The 2838-nt window shown below is 38.5% G+C and overlaps 1 protein-coding gene across 1 annotated transcript; it reads left to right on the top strand.

The window, feature by feature from the left end:
* Positions 1-938: 938 nt before the first annotated feature.
* On the top strand, positions 939-2597 carry LOC128448732 (phospholipase A2 inhibitor and Ly6/PLAUR domain-containing protein-like; the record flags this gene model as incomplete). The annotated part of the gene is made up of 4 exons (XM_053431504.1): positions 939-1001; positions 1100-1267; positions 1392-1508; positions 2431-2597. Coding segments are annotated over exons 1-4 (477 nt in total), but the record flags the coding sequence as incomplete, so codon positions are not given.
* Between the last annotated feature and the right edge of the window lie 241 nt (positions 2598-2838).

Here is a 2838-nt window from a genome sequence, read left to right as displayed (position 1 = left end):
CATGAACACTGACCTTAATTGAGGCAAGTGAGGCCTGCAGTTCCTTAGATGTTGTTCTGGGGTCTTTTATGACCTCCTGGATAATAATAATAATAATAATAATAATACATTTTATTTATAAGGCGCCTTTCAGGATACTCAAGGTCGCCGGAGTATCGATGCGCTCTTGGAGTAATTTTGGTATGCCAGCCACTCCTGGGAAGGTTCACCACTGTTCCAAGTCTTCTCCATATGTGGATAATGGCTCTCACCGTGGTTCACTGAAGTCCCAAAGCCTTATGGCTTCATAACCCTTTCCAGACTGATACATGTCAATTACTTTGTTTCTCATCTGTTTTGGAATTTCTTTTAGATCGAGGCACGATGTGTTGCTTTTTGAGATCTTTTAGCCTACTTCACTTTGTCAGACAGGTTCTATTTAAGTTATTTCTTTATTCAACAGGTCTGGCAGTAATCAGGCCTGGGTGTAGCTAGTGAAATTGAATTCAGCTTTCCAAAAAAATGTTGTTAATCACAATTCATTCATGATTTATCATGGGGTGCAATTACTTTTTCACATAGGGCCAGGTAGGTTTGGATAGCTTTTTCCCCTTAATAAGTGAAATCATGATTTAAAAACTGCATTTTGTATTTACTTGGGTTATCTTTGTTAAATATAAAAACTGGTTTGATGATCTGAAACATTTAAGTGTGACAAATATGCAACAACATAAGAAACCAGGAAGGGGGCAAATACTTTTTCACAGGACTGTATGTAGTGTCTATTTATATTTAAATTACAACCCATATGTCTGAAACTCCTTTTGAACAGTGAAAAGATGTTTGAGCCTTTATGAACCACAATTTAGATCAGATCAACATATCAGTGACTATTTTTCTCCACATTGCAGGTGAAGCACTTGTGTGTGAAACTTGTACAGATGTTACAGATGCTGCCTGTTCAACCACAGCAGCAGTTCCATGTCCCACAGGCACGATGTGTATCACAGCTTCCATTCAAGGTAAACTTCTCTACAAGTTACTTTCCAGTGAAATACATGTACTGCAAAGTGACGTGTGCTTTCCATCACCATTAACAAACTGCACTTTGACTCTGCAGCCGTTTCATCTGGGACTCCTGGACAGCAAATCTACAAGGCCTGTGCCCCCCCCTCCCTGTGTCCAGCCACAGGCTCTCAGACATTTTCAGTTAACTTGGGTGTTTCCAGTGCACTTGCAAGTGCTACATGCTGCAACACAGACAGCTGCAACTCCAACACTCTGCCTTGTAAGTAGATGTAGATGAGTCTTATTAATCTGCATCCTTCTCCTGAAATGTTCTGTTTTTAATCCATAACACTTCCATCTTCTCTCTTCCTCTAATAAACAGTATCATTTTTTGTCTGTTTCAGTCCCTGTGGTTCCAGCAGATAACAGTCTACAGTGTCACGTTTGTAACCCCGTCACCTCTGATTGCAGCTCTTCAGTACAATGTAAGGGAACAGAGGATCGCTGCTTTCAAGCCAGTGGTAAGTCTTCTTCATATATACTGCATTTAAACAGAGTTTACTTCAAACCTATTCTACTACCTTTAAGTATTTTTAACATATTCATACTAAAGAGTGAAGAGTTAATATATATTTACTCATGTACTAAACATTTAAAGCACTTTAATTAAATATTTATAATATATTTTTCGTAGATAATTATCTTGAAAATTCAGAGATATATATATATTTTTAAAAGGCTCTGTTTTTCTTAGATAATTGTAATCTAGTTTTGCATCTTTTGTTTGGCACGATTTCTTGTATTAGCACCATGACGAAATAAAAATCTCTTAATTTCTCAACCAAAACGTTTTTGCTCATTGTGAGTTTCTTTGATTCCAAAATGACTTAAATGAACAATTCTTTGTTTTAATAATAATTGAACTAAGAAATGGTAACAGCTTTGAAAACATGAGATAAATACTGCACAACAATAAACATTGAACAAACTCATTAATTGAGTTAGATTTAGTTCATTTTGACTGACGTGAACGTATGTTTAAATTGTGGACTTGCTTCTTTCACTGAGACAAGTAACTTAACATCGGACTGAAACACAGAGTTCTGCTGCCCTCTGCTGGTTGAAAGATTCAGGCCTGTATCACCTCTGAAAACAACCAGTATAGTTGAAGGGTGTGGTTGGATTGGATCACACATATTCACTGTTGCACACATGAGAATATATAACTGTGAAATCAGTAATGTCACGAGGTCCTGAAGTACACGTGTACATGTCAGTAATAAGGTGCGATGTTAAAATACTGCACGATTGTAACCATGGCAACGACTAATGTTAATTACTGTCATCAAAAACATTTCCTTGTGAATTCTAGTTATTCTTAAAGTGAAGAATTCTCTCTGAAATTATCCAACTAACAAACCTACAATTGTGTTTCATCTTTAGTGACAAATACGGGCGGCACTTCTCCAGCTTTTGGCTGTGCATCTACAAATCTGTGTGCAGCTGCTACCAGCCTGGGGTCACTGCCTTTCATGCAAGATGTTGGTACCATTACCAGTGGACCAGCCTGTTGTGGGACTAGTTTGTGTAACACTCTCACTACAACAACCACTACCCCAACTACAACTACCACTACCCCAGCTACAACAACCACTACCCCAACAACAACAACCACTACCCCAACAACAACAACCACTACCCCAACTACAACAACCACTACACCAACTACAACAACCACTACCCCAACTACAACAACCACTACCCCGCCTACAACAACCACTACCCCAACTACAACAACCACTACACCAACTACAACAACCACTACCCCAACTACAACTACAACTACCCCAG

The sequence above is a fragment of the Pleuronectes platessa genome, chromosome 9, assembly GCF_947347685.1.
Source record: "Pleuronectes platessa chromosome 9, fPlePla1.1, whole genome shotgun sequence".
In the NCBI taxonomy this organism is placed as follows: domain Eukaryota; kingdom Metazoa; phylum Chordata; class Actinopteri; order Pleuronectiformes; family Pleuronectidae; genus Pleuronectes; species Pleuronectes platessa.
This window is presented reverse-complemented; position numbering and strand designations above follow the sequence as displayed.